Consider the following 23,503-nt stretch of genomic DNA (forward strand, 5'->3'; position numbering starts at 1 on the left):
GCGACGTTGCGAACATGCAGTGCACCCACTTTAAGATTGTGGCTAGTATCATCTCCAATCAGTCTGCTTTGCCGGTTGCCATTTCGCGCTTACATCTACTCTCGATTACGCGAGAGCCAGCAATTTTTTTACATTTTCTAATATTTAGAATCATTCTGCGCGACTAGTATATGAAAGTAAACAGATAGAGGAAATGGTTCCTTCGATGAAAAGCTGGAGATGTCAGCCTGGAAAACAGTTGTACATAACACTAGACGTAGTGACAGCGAGATCATGTCATTATATTATAATTTTGCTCGTTCCATTATTCATTTTTGCAAGATTCGCCTGATTCCGCATTACAACGATGCGATGTTGTACACTATCACCCACAGCCCACGCACTGTACAATGGGTATATACTTTCTTTTTTTAGTTTTCCGTGCACTTTGAATTAACTTCTGTGAAATTTGTTTAAGAAATATTGCATGTAAGCTATTGTTTTTCGTGTTGGGAGGTTCGTTAGTCAAATTTTGAAACTTAAAAACAGCTGCTTGGAGACGAGCGTAACTGCGATTCGCCTTCGGCTTTTCGATTACGAATTTGTATTCGTCGTTTCCTGTCAAATATAGGTCGCTCAGTAGAAATCGAAAATAAAACATCAGCAAAAAAATAAACGGGGAAGCAGCGTGGCTTAAGCTGCAGTGATGTCCGTGTAATGGGTAGATGCACGAAAAGTGAAAACTAGTAGCGGCAGCAAGTGCCCGCGTGGGCTTTGTTAGGCCAGTTCAGGGATGTTAGTGGCCTGTAATCTCCTCTCTCCATTTAAATGATCCTAAAGAAAAAGAACATGGTGCCATGAACGTCGTTCCTGGCCTGGAATTCCTATGCCCTGCATTCTAAAGCCTGCAGCCTTGCCCCTTTGGGAAATTTTAAGAGGCGTCGTTCACAATAAACTATACAAATATGAAATACGTTCCTTTGGTGTTTCTGTGATTGGTACTATTCTCTTTGTACATTTAGCGCAGCTGAACATCGGCATTTATCAAGGGGTAATGTCACGCTCGGCGAACACGATTGGAGGTCGGACAGAGGCCTTCGCAAAAGCACTTTGCCGTCCGGACTGTGGAAAGGAAGTCAGCAGACCAGTGAGTTTCTATTTGTTTACTCAACACGAGGCAAAAGAAAACAACAACAAAAAACAAAACAAGACCAGCGAGAGGTGCAGACTGCCAGCACAACACACAATAAAACTCGTTACTCCTCCATTCATCATTTATACATCCAGATCAAGGCAAACATCGAGAAGCGCGACAGCCCGGCTGCTCCATAGGTAATGCCGGCACGGGAGAGACGGGCGTGGAGCACCCGCGCCGCCGCCAGGCGCTGGACTGCTTGCTCGGCGCGCGTTCGATACATAAATAAGTGTCGGCCGGTGCCGGTGCAGCGAGGGTCACTTGGACACCGCTTCCTCGAGGCAGTCTGCGATCCGCGTCACCTCGTCGATGGCCTGGCACTGACGCTGGAGCACGCTCGGAATGGCCGAGATGCCGTGGAAGGCGCCCGATATGCTGCATGCCATGGACGCGATGGTGTCCGCGTCGCCACCGCACGCCACCGCGAAGTACAGGCAGCGCACGAACGGGCTCTCGTGCTGCGTAACACGAATGGCAAGCTTTTCAATAACGACACGCATTGGAACTCGTTGTCCTGGAGCCCGGCTTCTTTTTTTTTTTTTTCGCTCACAAACCAAGGGTAAGTTCAGCAATTCACTCTTGCGCCATATTTTTAGAACGTTCGTTCACTCCAAATCTCCACCATGAATGGAGAAAGATGGGTGGCAGCTCCTGCTCTCGGCTGACGTGAGAACGGCGCTTCAGCGGCACTCCGTGGCGATTCAAGAGGGAAAATTATGTAACCGTGCGGGCTCCGGTCGCGTAATCGATCGCACTGAAGCGGAGGGATAGAGAAAAGGTAATAAAGCCCTGCGTTGATAGATTCAAGTCTCCACACTCACGTGACACCTTATCTGGCTTGAAGAATAGTACGGCTTTTTCTCAAGCGACTCCCGTCGAAACCGTCCCAGAACACAAGCAGCTTTACTCATTCGCCGACACCCAAGCACACCCTTAACAAAAACAAGGACATGTTGCTGCACTTAACTAATGGAATGATTTAGGATGCCGCTTTACCGCTACATTTACCGCCGCCACCAGCCGCGATGCGCGCAGGCAGTTTTATTCAGCAGTGGCAAATGTACAACGGCGAAAGTATAAGCGGCACCCATGGTTAGAGCGCAGTATGCAACCGCACTATAACCGCTTCGAAGATTCTAATCGAAGAGGCTATACCGAGTGTTTCAGCGAACACTTTAAAACTTTTCTTAATTGCCTGTTGCAGATAGCACTATTCCAATCCTTGAGAAGGTCTACTCGAAGAGACGGACATTACTAGCACAAAAAATTTAAATGCACAATCGGTCAATTAACGCAAAATAATGAAGTGTTTAGTTAATTACCTTACGGCACGTATTGCAGTTTACAAATTTAGCCAGGGAGTTCGCCAGGCGGATCCACTTGGAAGGAATTCTCAGGATGACACCAGTTCCGTGATATTCATTCCCAACCTTTGCGGAGAAATGCATTGGCGTTCCAGTTACTTTTGGGCTTCGATGGATAAAACGGCGTTTTCTTAAGAAAGTAAGTGGAACGGCAGTGCCTTTTTATACCGCAAGTTTGACGGCGCCTATCTCGCGAATGGTGTCATCCACACGATTATTTTCAAGAGGATAAGCTTTGTACTCTCACCCGCTATGATTTGCAAATTGCTATATATGCATAAGGTAATTAGGTATAAACTTAATTAGTGATATTTTCTTAATTAGTAAATTATGCATTGTATGTTTTTGTGCGCAAATTATGTCCGCCTCTTCGAGTAGACCAGCTCATGGACTAAAATTGTACTATATGCTACAGGCAATTTTTAAAAATATTTGAAAGTATTCGCTGAAGCACCTTGTATACTAAAAGAAACGGCGGGACAAATGTGCACACTGTGAAATTCTTACCTCAAAGTCTTTCAAGGGTCTCTGTGATCTCAAAAAGCTGTAGATTGCCGTGGGCACAGATCCTTGAGCTGTGATGTCGTTTCCGAGTGTTTTCGCCACTTCCGCTGGTGTAGGATCAAGGTCAGGATTGGACACTATCTTTTTTATGTGCATCAACTTGAATACCAACGGTCTGTGGAAAAGCAGAAAAGAAGCAAAGCACATTAGCGCTATAGACTCTGTAAGTGGTACTTAAATAGTATCTAGACATTGTAAGTGTCTAGTAACGTGTGAAGAACACACCATAAAGTCTTTCCATATCTTAAGGAAGAAAGCACACATTCTTGCGTACTATCTAATATACGTTTGTTAATTAGGTTACTGCCGGCAAGACGGTGTTGTAATCCACAATACGAAGAATACAAATATATATATATATATATATGTGCCCCTCCGTACAATGCGTGCATTTCAACTGTTTCCCCGAATTTCACGCGAGCGTTATATATAAAGCACACGCACAAAAAAGGAAGGAAAGAAAGAGAGGTTGCTACTTGTGGCGCTTCAGGTAACTATATTTCACTCACTTGAACCCATCAATGGCCTCCTCAAGCTTGTCCATTAAGGCTATCAGGTGGTCGATGAACACCATGGGGTCCAGCGGGGTCTTAGGATCACTCTTTAGCGCCAGATACACAGCCATGCACTGCATGATGGCGGCGTTGTAGCCTATCTTGTTGCTGTGCGTGATCCTGGCCTGGTTTCTCGCCGCCTGGAACAACAACCGGATGATGGAGTGAGCGTACGCCTCCACAGCGCGCCTAAGCGGGTGCTTGCCTTGAACAGTATAGGAAAGCGATCGATGTTTTTTGTGTATCGTGTCTAAACTGTATTGGTATATAGTATACCTCTGCCGACAGTACACAGAAAAAAACGGTGGTAGATTATGTAGAAAACATTCTATATGTTTGTAGGTTCTTCCTTGCGTGGTTTCACGCAGGGACGATCTAGCAGTTTATACATTGCTGCGTTATGTTTCCTCGGACTAGACAGGCCACAATTATACTAAAAGCCATGCACTGATGTTGATGTTCGTACGTTCGTTCGTTCGTGTGTGTGTGTGTGTGTGTGTGTGTGTGTGTGTGTGTGTGTGTGTGTGTGTGTGTGTGTGTGTGTGTGTGTGTGTGTGTGTGTGTGTGTGTGTGTGTGTGTGTGTGTGTGTGTGTGTGTGTGTGTGTGTGTGTGTGTGTGTGCGTGTGTGTGTGTGTGTGTGTGTGCGCGCGCGTGTGTGTGCGTGTGTGTGTGTGTGTGTGTGTACACTCGCGCGCGCACAGGGGGAAGGGAGCTCAGGTAATACAGGACGCTTACCTCGACCATCTTCTCCAGATCATCCATGAAGAACAATGCGACCGGCGCCACGCGCATCGCAGCGCCGTTGCCGTACGAGCCACGTCCCCCAAACTGTTCCTGGCCAGGCTTGTACGGGTCCTCGTAGTTGATGTTCTTCAGCTTGCGAAATACGTCCCGAACCGCGTTTCCGTACTCGCCGACGAGAGTCTCGTTCTCGAAGTACTCCGTAGTGAATCTGAAATAGACGAAAGATCATTTGCTTGCGGCCTTGTACTATGAAAGGGAGCTGTGGAAGAATGAAGCTCCATTATGCGCCAAGGCACAAATCCCATTAAGATTTGCTGTAAGCAATGTGCATCAGTGACATAAATTAAAACGTGAAAATTGTAGTAACAGAAAACCGTCCATGGACGACTGCCACTGTGTGGTACCTTCGTGATTGTGGTATGAGTAATGAGACCTCAGCGCACACTACAATCACCCAATGACAATGTAGCGAGGCCGCATCGTATACTCTGAAGTAGTCACACATAAGGATGTTCAAACGTATTCATTACAGTCAGAGTTGCAACGTGCGCTGACGGTAAGTGCGAACGCAGCGCCCCGTTGGGTCTTCTACACTTTGCCTGTGAAAAAGCTGCGCATCCAGAACTTCCACCGCCCTAAAAGCGCGCTCCTTTGCGCACCGTTTAAAGGTGTATAGTATATAGTGCACCAAGTATAAGTAAACAAGTGAATCACCTTTTCGCCACATCGAAGGCGTCGAAGCGGCGCTTGGCAAGTAGTGACTTAGCCAGGCACATCGTCATCGCAGTGTCGTCTGTGTAGTGGTACTCGCCATGGCCAGGGTGAACTGCGAAGCGAAAGCACTGTCGTTCCTTACTAACGAGAAGCAATATTTCGATTTCGTGAAGAGTATGCCCAACAAATTAAAGGCCAAGGGCTTTTTTTTCTTTTCTTTTGATATGAGTAAGAGAACTTGGCGCCTTGTGGCGCCCACTACTCATTGTCTCATCAACTAAAGCAGGCTCTAAGACAGGCCGGGCTATCACAGCATCCGCAAAAAATGAGCTCCTAGCACCATCACGTAGGGAATACTACATGCCCTATGGCAGTCTATCGCCAACAGTTCGGCGCACGGACCACTAGGGGTCCTTGAGAGAGGTCAAAGATGTCCTCGAGGACCCCTGCGAGACGTGGCACTGTCGGGAATTGTCAGTTCAAAGGGAGCGTGGCTTCCAGCGAGGCTTTTAAAAGCGCTATACGTTTGAAATTGCGCTATCGACATGATGTTCACGAAATCGAGGACAAGAAACAAAAGTGGTGCGTAAACGGACTTCCGGCTTCGACCACCTTCAATTTCAGCTGGCCTCATCATCCTCGTTTTGGACACGAGCGCAAAAGCTGTATTATGTAGATTCACAGCGTCGATCGTAGCGACAAACCACACCAGTATGAGTATAGTATGGCTGTATTTTGGCCCGTCTTCTGGGGCGTACGCTTGCACATGAAATAAACAAAAATTGCCGTCAAGGGGGGTCCGTGCGTGTTTTGTGATCGGCTCAAAGGGATTCGAGGACCAAAGCTACACTGCGCTCAGTGCCAGTAAGAAGCTCACACAGGCGAACGTTTAAGGCAAGTGGAACATTCCTTAGCAAAAATGATGGCACGGAGCAAAACCAAAAACACGATTTTTGACAGGTTTACAGGATATAACTTCGCGACCTTTACATTTCTGCACTGTGCCCTTGTCTTTTCAGCAATAATTACACGGCAGATAAAAGCAACTGGAGGAAGGATACTTCATCCTGAGAGGTGATTAATAGTGGCCAAACGAGGAAAGGCTTCCCTTGCTTGCTCACTCTAGATCACTTCATATAAACTCTTTGCATTGCTTGGATTCGATTCTCATCAGAATTGTTTTTTTTTTCACAGACCGGCTCTGTCTCGTACCCTGCCTTTGTTCTGTTTTATTTTCGCCACCCGACCTCAATTAAGCCGGTTGGCACGCTTAATTATGATACTCTTATAGTGCGATATAACCTACCCTTGGAAGCGCGGAAGTTGCGGCCAGCGCTGGGACCGGGCACTACGGTGTGTTTCAGCAGATTCTGGAAGAAGGTCTGCTGCGTCGGAAAATGACTGCCCGTGAAATCCGTCTCGAAGGGGGCACCCACGCAGTCGCCCAGGAGAGCGCCCACTAGGCAGCCCTCGAACTTCTCCACCAGGGTCGTGTCAGTGGACATTCTGGCGTGCTGCAGCAGAGCAAGGAAATGAGATCGTCATTCAGGGCTCGAAGCTACAGTCTCATCCTGCGTTTATTTTCTTTAGGACTCGCAAGCTATTTGAACTAGCCCTGAGTTCCACGATCTGAAAACAATCCTCAATCGCGATGCCCTCTATACGGTCGCGACTAACTGCGCTAAGATAAGTGTGTCTTTGTAAGTATATCCGAAACACTATCAGAACAGGCTCCGCCGTTGCTCTTAGAACTTATGAACTGTATACGGTGATTTTATCACGCATAAGACGGTTGACACTAATTCCAAATAAGACGAGTCAGTCGCTGTAAAAACAGCGTGCAGAGCTGAAGTCTTCAGTTCATTTTGAAAGCCTAAAAAGAAATAAAAACAGATGCCGAGGGGCATTTCATGACTGCAAATGAATGCCTGACTAAGTGTGAATGCATTTTGGTGCAATATGGCACAGAGCGCAGGAGCGTTCTTTTTAGGAGGTCATCTCCAGTCTAGTAATGATGAATATCAAAACCTGACTGCCATATTCATCTCTAGATGGTACCGATTGCATTGAAAAGCAAACTAAAACAAAGATCCCTTTACTCCGGACGAACACAAAGTATGAAACATTTAATTTCAGCATTCTATTACAACAACCATTTATAACAACGCCTGATCAAGAGGGCCTTATTATGGCTCCAAGCCTTATCAACGATAACGCTTTTAGAATTCGAGACTACCGAAATAGTATGACCGAGCACGTAAACACCGCTTTTTTTTAAAGGATATGTGGAAACCACAACCAGCGGAATGGCTGACTAACCTGCAAGTGTGTTGTACAAATGAAGACGTGCTTCATCCTATGTTACAGCTCCTTCAGTTTAACGCATCTGGGCACCATGGCCATCTCTGAATCAGCAGTGAAGCTGCCGCTGTTGACATGAGACTGTTGCTAGTCACAACTGATTCGGATGCATTGATTTTGCGCAGGGACGATTCAGAAATGTTTCATAATGGACAGTAGAGCCCGCAAGAATCCTCAATGTCAAAACTGTGCTTTCCTCACGAAACAATAATTACGTGCTCCCTAAAATATTGGGGCATTTTTTTTTCTTTTCGAAGTTAAGACCGATAGTTGTGCCCCTAACATCTTATGTCCAGCAAACGGTTGCTGCGCCTTACACTTCCCGTCATAAGATGAGCGACCGAAGCAGTAAACAGAATGTCTGAACAATACAAACAGCGGCTAGGTAAGAGAATGACGAAATTTTACACGCTTTACGCAATGACTTTTAGCAATGAGCGGCACTTGCAGGGCCCATATGATAACAAAAAAAATAATAATAATAAGACGGAAACAGCGGTCATTATTGCAGCGCGACTGCCAGATTGGTGCGAATGCCGCAGACTGTACTTTACCCCCCTACGCGCGTATATAGCTGCCCAATTCTTATCAGTGCTCAAACGAAAAAAAAAAAAAACGAAATGACAGTGCCCCGTGAAACACAGAGAAGGTAGCTGCTGCTTGTAAAGCACGACCACGGGGGCAGCTCGGCCGCGCAGCTTAGCCCGCCCGAGCAACAGGCGCCGCTGACGCCGACAGTAAAAGCTCCGTTGGCGCGTCGCAGTATACACAAGCAGTCCCGCGTGCGAAACTCAGCACAAAGAGCACGATCGCTACTTACAGCTGCAATAACACGAGCTCTCCTGAGCGCGCTCTCGAGTAGAGGAAGATACGGCGCAGCGGTGGGAGTGGCGCTCTTCACAACTATTCCCGGTACACGTTTCCAGGCGACAGCGGTCCGCGCAGTGCAAGCGAGCGCATCGCCGCTATCGCGAGCCGACGTTATCCTGTCTGACGCCAGGAGTTGCGACACGCGAAGCCAAGCGCGCCCTCGACGACCACCGCTGCCGCGTCGCACGTGACCTCCACCGATGAGTCACGCCTGAAAGGGCGCGATCTCTCTTCGGCAACGAAGGGAAACGACGCGTCACTAAACGTATCGTAGCTAGGGCAGGTAGAGCGCAGCTGGCTACAGGCGTAATGGCGGAGGCGTAGCTGCAACGCACTCCGCCGTGCATACCGACGCACGCATCGTTTCGGACGGAACGTCGACCTTAGGAGCTCAGTTAACGTGGGCACTGGGCCGTTATCCTGCAATATGGCCTCAAAAGAAATCAAAGCAACAATATAATGCAACGACACGAAAGGCTGCCGCCTTTACAGGCGCGACTTTAGCGTTGCGGCCAACCTTTGACGTTTTTCAGTGTATTTAGAATACCTTTCAAACAGACTACAAGTGATAAGCAGCCACGGGCATTCACATGAGTAGCCTCGATGATTACAAACACAACAGCACATCTCTCTCGCGCATTATGCTGCGGTAACGCAGTGGAGCTTTCCTAATATTAGAGATTTTATTTCTTTTGTTACTACATACGGAATGTGCCTCACAGTGGCGCTCAGAGAGAGAAACGGGATGGGAAAGGCAGGGAGGTTAACCGGATACGATTCTGGTTTGCTACCCTGCATTGGGGGGAGGGTAAGGGGAAATGAAAGATGTATCTGGAGCAACCAGCATGGTGATGGACGGCAAGCTTCATTCGCAGGGCAAACTACTTTCCGTATTGCCTTCTATCAACGAGTCCCATTCAAGAGAGAGAGAGATAGAGAGAACAGGATAAATGAAAGGCATGGAGGTTATCCAAGACTGAGAGATGAAATTGAAGGTTGGGGAGTGAGAAGTGGGGTATAATGCAGAGCAGTAACTGTCTATCAGCTGCATAAGGGGTAGAGAAATTAAAGAGGGAAAGAGGGGGGAAGAGGGGGATATGGCACGGACGTGCCAGTTCCGAAGGAACAGCAGTGCCTTGGTCACACACGGCCACGACTGTGGGCTGAGCCGGGTTGCATATCCTGCACTGGGCAAAGGGGCCTCAGGCGCACTCAAGCTACACTTCTGTAGCTTTTCGTCTGTGGTTCTTACAGAATTTCATTGTGTGAAAAAATAAAGGCAATTTTCATCAAAACATCGAGAGAAGGAAAGGAAGTCCCGTGCTGATGTCGCCGACGCTCAGCCCGATAACCTCAAGAAAACGCAGCAGCGCTTCCATGGCCTTCTACAGAGGCGATATACGAGGTCATAGTCCACGAATCTTGTTCAGCGAGAAAGGTCTTCCATCTAGCTGGTTGAGAGCGGTGCGAAGGGCTAGCCCTTGAATTTCGAAGGACAGGCGGTAGTACAGAGCCTTTCGCAGCACAGAACGCACAGAGCGGTTTCTTCGCCTTGAAATTTTTGTTACCGTTATGCTACGCAAATGTTACGACACTGTACTCATGAAGCCATCCCTAAAATTCTCAGCACACCTATATATGAGTTTGCAGAATCGTTGATCAAAGACCAGCGATGCTGTCACACTTTCCCGCCAGAGATGATTATGGCAGCTTAAAGCACCCCGCCCTCTAAACGCTGTTTATTTCTCGAAACACGCTCTGCTCATGTGAGGCCATCCACTATCACCGTGTCTGAAGGCACCCCGCTCTGATTAACGCGTTTAATTTAACGTTTCCAATTACGTAAAGCCATTTTCAGTGTCCATGTCGTCGCGTAGGGTCATTCAACGATGCAAAGTGCAATGTTTCCCCTCTAAATCTTTGTCCTCCGATTTTTTTTTAATGCGACGATAAATGTCTCCGGGCATACAGGGGTATGGGATGGGGGTAAATAAGGATGATTAAATGAATGAAAAAAGATTCGCCGACCTAATGAAGTCCAAGAGGGATCGATAATGCGGCCCTGCGTCCAAGCAGTGTAATTGCTCGGATTATGCGGCGAAAGTCCCGCTGCTGCGAGGTGCCGGAGTGCAGGGCAAACCCACAGCAGGTGGTGGATGTCGGCTTCAGCATTTCGCGACTTGCAGAGTGGACACTCAGGACGAGGATATAACAGGCGAAAGTGCGGCCACTTCCTAGTCACGGCAGGAGTGAGGGCAACCCCGACCCGGATCCTCCGAAGCTCAACCTCCTCTGCACGGGTAAGACCGCGGGGGAGGTTTACCGCACACGGAGGTATGAGAGCACGTGTGCGGCGCCGTAGGTGCTTCTTTCTTGTTAAAAGGAGGGTGGCATCATCTAGGTGAAAGAGTTGAGGCAGTGACGATGGAGAGGTCGCTAGACGGGTCGAAGAATCCGCACGGCTTTGGAAGCTTAGAAGGTCGCGTGGGATCCACTCGACAGATATTGGCTGCGGGATGCGTGCCGCCAGAAGATGGATCTGTTGGCATATGTCAGGGCTGCGACTGACGCGTCGCAGAAGCCGCGTCGCCTGGAGGGCATCAGTGCGGATGACGATGCGGGCCGTGGGGACCATTGGAAAGGCGGCCACAGAGCACAACGCTTCTCGGACAGCAAGGAGCTCAGCACAAAAGGAGGAAGGAGGTTCTTGGACTTGAAACCGGGTCGTCTTATTAAGGGCAGGTGCGCATGGACAATAAATTGCAGTGGTTGTTTCACAGTGCTGAATGCTTGCATCAACGTTAAGGACGATGGAGCCAAGCGAAAGGTGGGCATCTTGAGCTATAATTCGGTCACGAAGCGACGCCGCCGCGTGAGTTGATGTCGGGCGATGTATATCAGTTGGCTTGTTATCCCTCAGCTGTACAAAACTCCAGGGAGGAAGAACTGGCGATGGTGGTGGTAGAAGGGAGTTCGAGAAAGCGTAAGCCCTGAGAGCACACGTTGCGTGTGAAAGGCTGGCCTTAAGCCTGCGAGCATCACGTCGCTGCTGCACCAGCTCATCTAGTGTGTTGAGCTGTGCATTTTCTTGGAGAGCCACGGTCGGTGTGATGCGGGGAAGGCAAGTGATGACCCTCATTGCCTCGCGATTAACAGCCTCAAGGCGATCCCATTGTGCCCTCGTCAAATGCTGGAATTGGGCTTGATAAATAAGGCGTGGTTGCACTACCGCCTTCACCAGTTGTCGCGCAACATGTGAGCTGGCGCCGCCCATTTTAGGCGCAATGCGCCTAATCAGACCCAACGTTTGAATTGCCTGCTTTTTAGTGCTGGAGAGCCAAGCAGTTCCGGTTCCCGACTCGTGTACCATCAGACCCAGAATTTTTATAGTTGAACATTGTTGAAGAGGGGTTCCGGATAGGTGAAGACGAATGGGTGTTGCAGAGAGTTTACGCCGGCCCCAGCGATTGGCGACTGACATGTAAGCAGATTTGCTGACGGAAAGCCTAAGCCCGACCGAAGAAGCGTAAGTCGCCGTGATATCTAAAGCTGATTGAAGGGCAGTGGCTTGAGTCTGCAGGTCGTGATGAGTGCTCCATACCGTGATGTCATCAGCGTACAACAAGAACTTTATGTCGGGTACATCGTGTAAACGCCATGCAAGCGGGATGAAAGCAATATTGAATAATGTGGGTGACAATGCAGATCCGTAGGGTACGCCACGAAGAGGGACAAATGAGCCGACGGCGTCACCACTGAGGCGAATTGCAATATGTCGGTCTTCAAGGAAAGATTTGACAAAATTCCGTAATCTAGGGGGAAAATGCAGCATGTCAATTGAAGCCAAGATGGCAGCATGACTGATGTTATCATACGCCTTTTCGACGTCCATAGCGAGGACAGTACGGACACTGTGGCTAGGAGTTGACGATAAAACCGAGGATGCCAAGACAGCCAGCCCATCTTCAGTACCTATGGATGGACGGAAGCCAATTTGAGCAGGGTGGTAGAAACCGTGGTGCTCTAGCCACCACAACAGTCGTGTGGCTAGCATTTTCTCAGCAAGCTTGCACAATGTTGACGTTAGGGAAATGGGTCGGAAGAACAGTCAAGCGCTTGGGAAAAGGGTGCGCATAGCCTTACATTGACGTTATGGAAATGGGTCGGAAGAACAGTCAAGCGCTTGCGAAAAGGGTGCGCATAGCCTTACTTAATTCATTAAACATAATTTATTTCGCCTTTATTCGCCCTAATTATTGAGATAAACTTTCAGTTAAATTCACCGCTTTGTACAGCGTTCTATAGACAGGGTTCTGCAGCCCTCTGCGCATTCCTTATGTAGAGTTTGTGGGTTCGGCCCCCACAGGCGACAAGTTGTTTTTTCGTCCACCATCATTTCTCTTTGGCTTATAATTCTACTCGGCAAATAATTTTGTCTATGCTTTCTTCGTTTTCATTATCTGTTAGGTTCATATGGTTGGGACCAAAGAAAATCGGGCTCCTCATTCCCCTTCTTCTCGTTAAAATTAACCTAGCGTTTTGAAAGTCCCCCCGCGGATGCTTTGCTGCTTGCTCCCTGTTCTCGTCAAATTTCATTCCTGTCTGCTTTTCAGTTTTTATGCTCCTATCGGTATAGTCACTCCGTGATCTACGCGGTCTGGTAAAACATATTGCGACTTTCATAATTTCTTGTGACTTCCTTAACTTTTCCGCATCTCTGAACCGTCTACAGTAAGTTTTTCAGCGCACCCGCTTTATTCCTTCGATATTCTTTTCCGATTCGCCCTTTAGTTCTTTTACACCAACCATTCCAAACGTGAAGGGAGTGCGATTTGCAGCAAGAGAGACATGGTTAACTCAGATGTTTATAATTTCGCCTTCCGGTGAGGCACAACGCCTTGCGTAACACGGCAAAGTTTTGTCTTGATTCGACAATTAGTTATCGCGCATTGAGGCTATGCGCACCCTTTTCGCAAGCGCTTGACTGTTCTTCCCTGCACGCCGAGGTGCACAGAATGAAATGGACAGGTGAGAGAACTAGTAAGAAAGGAACCAGCAAATACCCAATTAACAAACATGCACTGTCTCCTAACAGCAAAAGTTTCACACTTTCTTGTTATTACGTAGAGGTTAAAGAGAACACCAGAGATTCATCGGTATTTTGTACAGATTACTTACCAGAGGAAAGTATCGTGGCTAGCGTATGTATGGAGCTCTTGCATAGCGGTTGAGGCAACACTGGAGGGATCGTCTATGGTATATGAATTTGCGTAAACTTCCCATGACGTCACTCCGCCCTTCTGTAGCCCGTCTAAGGCTTGGAGTAGCGTTTCCAAAGGCGAACTATTTTAGCTTTTGAATGAAAAATATCCCATTTTGTGACTTCCGAGGGCGCATAGAAATGATCGCGCACCTCCTTTGCGAGTTTCCTCGTTTCAACCCGCAAAGGACAAGGCTTTCAGCCACTCTAGACCAGCTGGACAAGCGCCCACGCGCGGAAAGTAAACATTTTGGGAAGTGGCCTACCCGGAAACGAGTCCCTACAAAGGCGCTGCTGAGTTACTTAAGAGATACTGGACTGTGTGACAAGTTGTGACTGCGTACTGCGCGACGTTGACTGTCTTAGTGGGACGTTGAGACTCTGTATGACTATGCGGCGCCTTCGCACACAGTGTGACAGCGTCCACAGAGACAGTTTTGTATTTTTATTTCTTTTACTTTCCTCTCATCACTAGCACCGCTCTTCCCCTTCCCCGGTAAAGGGTAGCCAACCGGAGATAGCCTCGGGTTAACCTCCCTGCTTTTGCTTCGCTTTTCTCACTCTGTATTTCTCTTCTTTGTTGCTTTCAACCACTTTTGTGTCCTCTCCTATTTAGTTTTCTTGAAGCATATTTCTTATTAAAGAATTCGTTATATGGGAACGATTGCCGTCGTTCTGCCTCTAATTTCAAACACTAGACTGTTTTCAGAACACTACGGAAAACAGTAAGTGTTTAGAGTACCCCAAAATAATATACGCAGGGATTTTTGTTGCTCTTCAAATGTGATCTATAGGCTTAAGCGACACTCGTACTTTGGTGCCATGACAGATATCGTACGATAAAGTGTAGCCGTCAGTGGACAACGCTTCACTAGGCTAAAGAAACGTTGCGATGGAATCACACAGCACTGAAACAGCAATAAAGAAGCGGCAATGTGTTTTCTCAACGAAGCCGTGCCGAAATCGCCGAAAATAATCCACGCGGCCATACCCATGATTCTCGTAGTAGTTGACGCACTTGCAGCCGATAGATTTACTCAGTGGTAATTTTATCGTGAAACTGTATGGCTGACACATCTCGTGGTACGCCTTATGGATAATCCAACAGCCCGTTACTATTGCGGCAGAAGGTCGACTTGCACCAGAGTTGTCCTGCCGAAAGTGCTGCGCGCGATAAAACAAAGAAAACCATGAGGAAAGAAGCGAAAAAAAAAAAGCACGTGCGTTGTGCGGTCGCGCGCTGCTGTCTGCTCGCAGGGCTGCACGCGGCGTTGGTGACAACGTATCATACGCGCGCGCGTTCGAGTGGTAACGGCGAGGAGGAACAGGGCAGCCGGGACGTGAGCACGGCGAGCACCAGTGGCGCCACCGGTGTCGCAAGGACGGTTCGTAATCTGCACGGGGTCGCGCAGGAATTCTCCCCGTTCAAGGGTGTGTTTTCGTTCCACAGAGCTATCGCTCTATCGCACCTGCATGTAGTATGCTCGCGCGAATATACTATCGGCCGCTGCTGACGCAATCTGCACGTGGCGAGGAGCCCGCGCACTGGTTTTCTCAAAAGCAATCGTAGGCTGACGGGGTGCGGGTTAGCGATACAAAGGCCGCGGTATATGGTTGTCCACTTGCGTCCACGTTTGAAGGTCAAAGAAAAGTGGAGTAAAAGCGCGTATCAGTGAATCCGCCGCAATGGACGTTCATGGCGAGGTCGCTGACGCGCAGCAAATGAGAAAGATAAACAAGTCAGACCTCCTTCCCAGATATCGCTGTGAGCGTCTGCTCGCTTCTCGAAGGTTTGACGCAGTGCCAGAGTTCAAATGATCGGCTAATCCTGACCATGCACATGCCGCCGCCACTTTATTTAGAGTTCCCTGGCATGGTATGCAAGGGGATGGTGTGAGGCGTTTCTCTGCGTGAAATAACTGTCTACACTCCGAGATAGAACAACGTGTTATTACTGTGATGGCCCCCATAGCAGCGCAGCAACAGCAGCCTTTCCTCAAAACCATCTCCGGTGAGAAGACATTATTCTGGGCAGCTTTCCGAAAACATCTTGGACAATAAAAAATTACCAGTGCGCCCCGGATTTTCATATCGCAGAATTTCCCCAACGACAGGCCTCAATTTCCACGGACTGTGATAATGACACCCTGCTTTTTTGTAAACAAGAGTAACACTGAAACGGAGAGGGCCGAATAGTGTATACTCGCGGTTCGCAAAAACAAAAACAAGAAAACGTTTATATTTTGCTATTTTTTTTTATCTTGCGATATTACGCTATAAAAAAAAATTGCAAACTTTGCCCCTAGTAATATTTTGCCTTGAAGTAACTCGTTGCTAGCGGAGCTTCCCCTGATTGAGCTAACTGCGCCCGCAAGGTTATTCGCGCCCATCAAACTAAGGGAAACTGCAACCTGTTTTACATGCATAATCACCGACGGCACCTTCGCTGCACTTTTGTTAACTATCCTGCTCAAAAAATTAACGTCTGGGGTTTTACGCTCCAAGACCACGATCTGATTATGAGGCACGCCGTAGCCGGGGGACTTTGGAATAATTTTGACCACGTGGGGTTCTCTAACGTGGCCACGGTGGACGGGAGACGGGGGTTTTTACATTACGCCTCCATCGATATGCGGCCGTTAGAAGCTTCATTGTCAAATCTGCAACGAAGCGATAGGTTTAAGAGATGCATGCGTAGTAATGCACGGGGTCGCCCCTGAGGCTATCTCATCAATCTTTTGATTGATCGACATCTCTGCAATTTCTTGGCGAACTGCGCCAGGCTCGTCACAGACATCGCCCGCTGTACGCCGGGCGTCCTATGACGCTCCCGCAACGTGGCCGTGTTAACAGCAGAATGTGGGCGCCAGGCTCGCTATACAACGAAACGGGCGCTATTATACAGCGATGCGCACCAGAATCAGTCACGCGCAACCGTCGTGCGTAGTATCCATGCAGCCAACAGTGAAGTAATGTTCTTAAAATGAGCAGTAAAGCACTGCCGAGTGGCAACGTGATGACTAATGCGCTAAGCTGTTCAACTAGAGAATTACTAAACGCAGCAGGAGGGTGCAGAGAGTTCTCGCATTGCTTCGCACATCCGTGGTCAGAGTAAGCCGATAATTTCTCGCAGTTCTGTAATTAACCCAAGTGCATTTCTCTCGCTTTACTTAAATGAACACCAAATGCCTACCGCTGCGCAGACTAATTAGGGCCCAGGATCAGACCTCTCAAATCTTGGCCGTCCAGAGGGCTCGCGAGAGGGCCGTCAGGTTTCACCTGATGGTCCCCGAGTGGGCCTAGCCAGGTGACGTTGAGTTTGCTTACGTCTATAGCGGACCAAATAAAGTTGTTTCACTCACTCACTCACCTCTGTTTCACTGCGAAGCTATTCTGGAACACTGACCTTTTAATTAAAATCTAATTAACAAAAATAAATTCGTAGGCAATTTTAGATGCCTTCGGTTTAAACTGAGAACCTCGAAAACTAATTATATGGGATTTTTTTCGGCATAGATTGCGTCCTTTATTTTGCCAGCAGCTTATTTCTCATCAAAAAATAATAAGGCTTGCTATCGCATCTCATGTGCCTTAAAATGATTCATCTCTGCTTACCTCGAATTCAATTACGGTTCGCCGTTGTCCCTCCTCCTCCTCATCTTTCTCACAATAAAAAAAATAAAATAACAAAACCCTCTTGTAGTTTGTGTTCATCAGACGCGCATACGTCGCACTTCAAAGCCGCACTTCGCAAAGCGGATATATCAAATGGCTTTGGGCGAGCGCGTCTCTACTCATTCATTCATCAACGTACCCGCATAATAGAGAGAGCGGCATCGTCTCACGTCGCGAGATAAGACGGCTTTCATTTCCGAACACAATAGCACAGCCAAGTTTAGCTTCTTTTTTTTTCTTGTGTTTCAGCAGTTGCGAACGAACTGTGCGGCCATGATAGTAAGAGCATCTGAAACAACAGTCATCATACATCGCCTGTTAACAGCTGATATAGTAAGAGTGCTGTTTCGCAAGTTGTTTTGATTTCCCACGACGCGTGACGGCAAATGGTATTTCCGATAACTGACACTTGGGAAATAGCGTGAAAAATGATACGCCTTGCTGTTGGGATAGAATTGTGAGTTAAACGCGGTGTAGCCGAGATCCAATAGTCATTGAGCATCTCTTAAGCAAACGGCGACTGCCGAGGCAGTCCGAAGAGTGCGTGACGTCACATCGCTGAGCCTAACCAGGTCTTCTTTAAAGTCAATCACTGCGAGTGGCATCCAGTCAACCAAATTCACCATCTGATGAAAATCGAATGCAGTCGTTTGCTATAAGAACCACGCGTGTAGCTTGGCAGCGAAATGCATGCTTCGACGGCAATCCGCATGCATGCGCTTGATGTGAAGTCCTCAGCGCGCGCTAAGGGTCGACGACCGATTCAGTCTGAGGAGACGCCTCTCACTGCCACGCGAGAGGAAGCCGTGGTATAGAGGACACTACAAACAAACACGTATCCACATTTGAGTCTGCACCTGCGCTATGCTCTCATAAATTCCCCCACTGTGATAAATGCGCACCGCTTTACCAAATTGCATGGGCACGGCAAAGCACACCCGAGCGCACACTCATAACGCGTCCCGGCAGCGCTGTCCAGCTCTGACTCGGCGAACCATCTCCAACTGGTCGACCGAGCGAGAAGGGCTGAGAAGGCCGCTGCACGACTCCAGGACTGAAGGGACCACCAACTGCAAAGTGGAGGAGCTACCCACACTCGCTTCGCTCGCAAGCGCTTCTGAATAAAGTTTATTGTCTCTCTGTCTCTCATTGGCCAAAAATTGCCGAGAACTCGGTCACTGAACCGGTAGGCGCAACCTTTTTGTTTTTGATGAAGCGCCCGTGAAGACGAGAACGTTCCTCTTAATTCGGCGTGAACTTAACGTCCGCCTGCCTGAACGCAGCACTCGTGCGAATTAACTACGTCTCCTCCTCTGTAGCTACGACAGGGCCGAGAGCACAAGAGTTATACCTGTAATTGATTCCACAAGATACACTATTGTGACCGGTCGGCGCCGAAAGGCCAAACCCCATGAAAGCGATTTTGTGCGCGATAGCGACGAGCGACGAAGCGGGCCGTCGCTTGAACAGATCGCTCGGAATTACTATGAGCGACTAGCCAGTAGTGCGAATCCGGAACTGGATGCACATCACTCAAGCACTACCGATTGTCGCACGGAACGAGCCTACTTACTGCAGGACCTTCAGAAGTATTTTATGCTGATTTTTACAGTAAGACACATCAGCTTAAATTACTCAAGCACACGTTACCCCAGTTTCGACGCGTGTTTGCTGCCCTCCTACCGGCAACACCGGGGAGACGTCGCTCAAAGTCGTCGTTCGCATGGCGTACGACTTGTAGGCGACGAGCGATCGCGAAAGCCATCTCCATCGCATCTCTTGTCGCTGTCGCGCGCAAGATCGCTTGCATGGGATTTATGCTTAAGTGTTGTTGTTGTACCTTGCAGCAACAATAGTCTGTTCATTTCCTATGAGAAATTTCGATCAAGGAACGTTAATCGCTTTGCTTAGCATGAGCCAACTAATGAAGGAATACAGTACACATAGAAATGCCGTCCATTATGAGGAAATTCGGATTCCTGTGCAGGTATTACTATTTCTTTGTTATTTATAAACTCAACTCCATTGCCCAAAGTGTGTGTGCCTTTGCACCACTATAGTGGCCGAAACTTGCGGTTGCGTCGGTATGGGATTTCAAATTCAAGGATGCTTCCGTTATGTCATCTGCTTGTTGCACTTATCCGAGATTGCACACGGCCTAGTGACACGAGGTGGTTTAAGTGACACCAATAATATTATTCACGCGCGAAATGAAGTAGAATCTAGAAAAACGGCGCGAATTTCACGCTTCAAACGCAGATATTTGTTACCAATCTGTAAGCCTTAGTCTGTACTTATATACGGCATAAATAATGGAAAATACTGTGCACGTACAGCTCCACCTTGCTGTTTCAAGCATTGCGCATAAATTGGTTAAAATTCGCTTCAACAATCACACTTATTTACCGGCCAATGCAGTGGGAACTGCAGTTCTGGGAAAGAAGATCCGTCTTTCCAGTAATTTTTTAATGTATTTATGCAACCGCAGAGCATCGTGTAACTTGACAGCTGTGTGTTGCCGTTTTTTTTTTTTCTCTCGACAGATAGAGGATGATGGTTCCGATGTTATAGGCCTCGAAATTTAGATAGAGTAAACAGGATTAAGTTCATCGATCACGTCACAGAAAGTATGTTTTACATTATGAACCTAGTCCCACAGCTCGTCACTGTACGTCATCAATCTCTCCTTTATGCACCACGCAATGTGTAATGCATATGATGCCATGAAAGCTCCGAGATTCTTACCTCTAAAAATTATGGGGTTTTACGTGTCAAAACAACTTTTTGATTATGAGGCACGCCGTAGTGGAGGACTCCGGAAATTTCGACCACCTGTGGTTCTTTAACGCGCACCTAAATCTAAGTACACGGGTGTGTTCGCATTTCGCCCCCATCGAAATGCGGCCGCCGTGGCCGGGACTCGATCCCGCGACCTCGTGCTCAGCAGCCTAACACCATAGCCACTGAGCAACCACGGCGGGTATTCTTACCTCTAACGTCAATTTGTCTTCGTGCAAGTATAGGCAATCAGCGTCTAGCAAACACAACAAAACACATATGCCTACAGCGATACAGAGATGCCTGTAATTCATTAGATGTGGTGCATGTTTGTCTTCTGGCTAAGTTTGGAAAAGCTCCAACATAACACAGAAGGGACTTTAAGGACATTGCACAATTTGAACGTTAACATGTTGAAGAGAGCTTCCTTTTCTTAGAAAAGTAGGTCAAAAAATGACACCTAAGAAACTTCTAAACAAAACTGCTTATTGCTTATTATTCGTCCATGCAGGCAGAAAATCAGATTTCTCGCTGTTTAAATAACGCGGGAATTCGATTTCGGCACAATAGAGCCAAGCTCGGCAAAAAGGCACTCACTACAGAGGATATGTTATGAAGACAGTAACCCTTAAAATGCCCCTATCCGTTAAAATCATGTCCTTTTATGACATACCTCGCTGCTCCTTTAGCTCAGATGTTTCTAAAGGTCACATACAAAACAACGGACAAAAGGACAATCACAAGAAGCGCCGAACTACCACGGCGTTACTACTACTACTACTACTACTACTACTACTACTACTACTACTACTACTGCTACTACTACTACTACTACTACTACTACTACTACTACTACTACTACTACTACTACTACTACTACTACTAATAATAATAATAATAATAATAATAACACGTCCAAGAATTTCGGACATTGCCCTTTAGGTTATCTGTCGAACTTCACCGCAGTGCGCCAGCGTAGCTCAATTGTCAGCATTATTAACCAAAGATTTTTTAGAAGGCCGCCAAATTTTCAACAACTTTCATTCAGAAGCGCCGAGGGGTACGCCTTTTTTATTAACACGCGTATTTACAGCCCTTAGTCGTAGCGTGCTTTCTGCGTTAAAGCAGTGTTTAGGCCTGGATTAAAATACTGCTCTATCGCAGCACGAAAGTACCAAATAAGGGCCGTGAATATGCGTGTTATTAGAAGGATTTACCCTATCGACGTTGCTTACTGAAATTTGTTGAAATTCGGGCGCCCTTTTGAAATATCATTTTTAAGAATGCTGCCCATTGCGTTAGGTTGTTGCATTGCGGTGAAGATCGACCGATGAACGCAGGGGCAATGTTCAATATTCCTGGGTATAAAATAATAATAATAATAATAATAATAATAATAATAATAATAATAATAATAATAATAATAATAATAGCTATCAAAATATTCAGGCACGGAATAGAAGAACGGGGTGAGAGCAAGTGCGTGCGTCGTCTGTGCCATGTCTTTTCTAGGGGGTAATGTCAGAAAGCCGCCTCAGAATAGTACGTCGTATTCAGCACAGAGACACGCTAGTTGATAACGTCGGCAATCAGCAATTAGCAGGGACAAATACGGAAGCACATGCAGAGAAGTGCGTCTCCATGCCATGAGCACATCTTCGAAGGTCATGACAAGTACCTTGGGCTTGGTCTGCGACTGTCCTGGCTGACTGCGACTTTATATAGACGTGTTTAACATAATCTAGGAAAGCTACCCTGTACAGGTAATTTTTACTGCCCCTAAGCTCAGTATGAATGCAAATCGTCATGTGTTTTTACTTGAGGACCCATTTCGAAATGTATCTTGACACACTGAGTGAGGCCGTGCAGGACTAAGAAGAGCACCACCTGAAGGAACGACGCAAGCAGGAGCACACAGACACACATCTAGACACACTGAAGTCCGAAACTTTGCAAGCTGCGGCCGCCGGTGGCGCTGTGCTGCGTTTCTCCGCCCCCTAGCTCGATGTTTGCGCGTTTCAACCGTTGTAGGAGTCCGCTGTGCTTCTGTTATCGAGATGTGCCGTTTCGTCTTGCCGCCTCACCACAGCTTCGCTTAGGCCGACTCGATCCCACAGGGCATGGGGCCATCATTATTTTAAAGCGGTTAGTCGGAGGACCATGTCATGCCGCCGTCGTCGCGTCATCGTCGTCGTCACGACACGGTAGCTCCGTTGTTACGCCATCATGGTCATGCTGCCTTTGTCAACGTCGCGCCGTCATCGTCTCCGTCGTCAGCCCACCGTATTCGTCTTCACGCTGTCACGGCGTCGATCTAACAAAACGTGTCTACAATAATTTGTGCCAAGCATTATTAAACATGAACAGTAAACTTCATAACTACTAATAGTGTGCCCATTTGATTTCTGCGGTCCGCATAAGCTATTCGGCTTCGGTTAAACTGAAAATCATGATGGTTTCTGCGATAAATGTTTTTCTTTTGGTTCAGCCTAGCAGTGTATAATGTCATGCTGCTGCGTATCGATTATGATTACCTCCCTTAAATTAGTGGAAAAAAATGTTGTTATAGAAAGAAGAGTAATGGAGTAGCCGGGGTATTTTCTTTGTCAATATCTCTCCAGCCACCAATTTACAGCAGAACAGAACAGAAGCACAAAATGCCCTGTCTTAGAACAGCACCCTTTAAGCAGCGGACTTAATTCATAGTTTCGAATATATTGGCTCAAAGTAATCTTCGGCTCGGTACCAGCTAGGGCGTATCATCATCCACGGTTCGTACCCTGTCACCGAGAGAGCAGCTCTCTGCAGCAAACTCGCATAATGCTGATCCTATAATACAACACTTTGATGTCTAACAATACTCACTACAGTAGTACCAAAATATGCGCGTCAGGCGCTGAGCGTGGCGAACCGAATAATTGTCTCGAGTCTAAATAACGCGAATATATACACATAAGACATAAGTGAGAAAAGAGGACGGGGATATATGCTTTTCGCCGTTCCTCTGTTGCTTATGTCCTACAAGTACTCGCAGTGCTTAAACCCATTGGACAGAATTCTAACCAACCAGCTATCAAGTCTCCTAAATACGTCACCGTTAGCGGAAAGCATGCGGAAGTCCCAGCGCACACTGGACGCATGGAGCGCGCGCAAACGTGAAACGAGCGCGCCGCTCTGCGCGCGCACATCAACAGGGCGCTCGCTTGTAGACGCGAGGAAAGTTGGCTCGCACGCCCAGCTGCTCACCTGACGCAGGAGGCTCCTAACGAAAAAGCTCCTCCGCGGTGAAGGCATGGCACTGCAAAACGGCGATGATGCGAGTACGCGACCACGACGGCCGGGCAGCTGAGCGGCGGCTTTATTGGGCCCGCTATCCGCGGCGGGGCACACTAGTCGACGACGCTTATCGGCTCACGTTTCCCAGGTCACCCGCGCTGTTCGCAG

At 47.7% G+C, this 23,503-nt stretch overlaps 1 protein-coding gene across 3 annotated transcripts; it reads right to left on the reverse strand.

Annotated features, from left to right (window-relative positions):
• Positions 1 to 1,127: 1,127 nt before the first annotated feature.
• Positions 1,128 to 23,449, reverse strand: LOC142566277 (ADP-ribosylhydrolase ARH3-like). 3 transcript variants are annotated; one of them, XM_075677161.1, is made up of 7 exons: positions 23,306 to 23,449; positions 6,422 to 6,629; positions 5,116 to 5,227; positions 4,393 to 4,609; positions 3,612 to 3,796; positions 3,046 to 3,217; positions 1,128 to 1,632 (listed from the first exon to the last, which is right to left on the reverse strand). In XM_075677161.1, exons 1-7 carry the CDS (start codon positions 23,351 to 23,353, stop codon positions 1,432 to 1,434), a joined length of 1,143 nt encoding a protein of 380 aa, XP_075533276.1. In that variant the 5' UTR covers positions 23,354 to 23,449; the 3' UTR covers positions 1,128 to 1,431. The 3 variants fall into 3 exon arrangements, with proteins under 3 accessions (XP_075533276.1, XP_075533279.1, XP_075533277.1); XM_075677164.1 differs by lacking the exon at positions 23,306 to 23,449 and adding an exon at positions 8,297 to 8,519; XM_075677162.1 differs by lacking the exon at positions 23,306 to 23,449 and adding an exon at positions 7,435 to 7,923.
• Between the last annotated feature and the right edge of the window lie 54 nt (positions 23,450 to 23,503).

The sequence above is a fragment of the Dermacentor variabilis genome, unplaced genomic scaffold (genome assembly GCF_050947875.1).
Source record: "Dermacentor variabilis isolate Ectoservices unplaced genomic scaffold, ASM5094787v1 scaffold_12, whole genome shotgun sequence".
In the NCBI taxonomy this organism is placed as follows: domain Eukaryota; kingdom Metazoa; phylum Arthropoda; class Arachnida; order Ixodida; family Ixodidae; genus Dermacentor; species Dermacentor variabilis.

Coding starts and splice junctions, on each gene's coding strand:
- LOC142566277 (XM_075677161.1), bottom strand. CDS start 23,353: ATGCCTTCACCGCGGAGGAGCTTTTTCGTTAGGAGCCTCCTGCGTCAG. Junction 5,228..6,421: donor CAACTTCCGCGCTTCCAAGG/GTAGGTTATATC, acceptor TTCGCTTCGCAG/TTCACCCTGGCCATGGCGAG. Junction 4,610..5,115: donor GCCTTCGATGTGGCGAAAAG/GTGATTCACTTG, acceptor CGTCTATTTCAG/ATTCACTACGGAGTACTTCG.